The sequence below is a fragment of the Morone saxatilis genome, unplaced genomic scaffold (assembly GCF_004916995.1).
Source record: "Morone saxatilis isolate NCDOM2014 unplaced genomic scaffold, NCSU_SB_2.0 Contig5, whole genome shotgun sequence".
Taxonomy (NCBI): domain Eukaryota; kingdom Metazoa; phylum Chordata; class Actinopteri; family Moronidae; genus Morone; species Morone saxatilis.
In genome coordinates this window covers 19,708,682-19,709,938 of record NW_023340095.1, presented here as the reverse complement: position 1 = coordinate 19,709,938, position 1,257 = coordinate 19,708,682, and the positions used below count along the sequence as shown (strand labels likewise).

The following is a 1,257-nucleotide window of genomic DNA, read 5'->3' as shown; positions in this document are numbered from 1 at the left end:
TCTTTATACCAAAAATAGAATATTGAAGTCATTTCAAGAGCTTAAAGATCAACATAAGCTAAGGAAAGGGGATTAAAGTAAACGACACCAAAGAGAGATCTACCCAGGTTTGGAAAAAATGTCCTGTTGTGTGATAAATGACGATGGATAGAACTGTAATTAGCAGATTATAAGGGTGTTTTTGTTTGTTTTGTTTTTATTTTATTTTTGTTTTATGTTCATTTGTTCTTCTTTTTTACACTTATTTAAGTAACTTATGTGAACCCAGTTTACAGTTCACAGTGTGTTCACACCTCTAGCCTAAAGTGGTGATTACTACAGCGACTGCATCTCGTACCTTACCACAACTTCCTATTCAGCATATAGCATCACTTGAGCAGCTTTTATTTAACAGCATTCTTCATCTCTCGCTGTATAAAACATCCTGTAATATGTTCCAGTAAATACAGTTCCTAGGCTGTGACTGACGCAACTTTGAAAATAATATCTTTGATTCCTTTTTTGCATATTTTGTTATAAGTAGAGATGAAGAATTATTATTTATATTTATTATTTTATTGCTCACCAGCAGACTAGTTGATAGTTGAAATTGTTGCTAACAGTCTTGAATCTAATTAGATTTTAAAAAGATAAATTTAGTGATAAAACAAATTTGAGTTGTTGCTAAATTGTGTGTGTGTGTGTGTGTGTGTGTGTGTGTACCATAGTGCGGGTGGAGGTGGAAGAGAAGAAGAAGATGAGCTGTTTGATGAAGGAAGCTTGAGGAACATCACAGTCCTCAATGACTGAAACACTTGTATCACTGATCGAACACACCCCGTGAGATGACTGCAGAGAGAGGGAATTCATTTATTAATGTTATATACACACTATTCTACCACTGATGTTTGTAATTTACTCTGACAATGATGACTACTACTAGTACGACTACTGCTGCTATCATTACCCAGCCAGCGACCGAGTCTGAGCGTGAGAGTTTAAGTGTCTTAAAGAAACCGTCAAAACCCAAAACCCAGGCTGGGTTCAATCGGATGTCAAACTCTTTTTGTGTTAATGACCGATATAACACTGTCTAAAACTCCTGAATTCTGAAAGTTGACATTACATTTCTGGACAGATTCTTCTTGTTTAATAGAGTTTGACAGTTCCTGATTTATTTTTTCCCAATTTTAAACTATTGTTTTGAGAAAAAAATCCTGTCCAGCTGTCTTTGTTTGGTGATATTTCTTAAAAGGTTAAAAAGTTTTTAAGAAAAAA

General features: G+C 34.4%; 1 protein-coding gene across 1 annotated transcript in view; it reads right to left on the bottom strand.

Annotated features, from left to right (window-relative positions):
• Positions 1-1,257, bottom strand: part of itga4 (integrin alpha 4) — a 25,252-nt gene that overhangs the window by 4,624 nt on the left and 19,371 nt on the right. Inside the window, exon 25 of the mRNA XM_035676525.1 lies at positions 703-828. Within this exon, the coding sequence (XP_035532418.1) occupies positions 703-828 (126 nt within the window). The remainder of the gene's footprint in view (positions 1-702; positions 829-1,257) is intronic.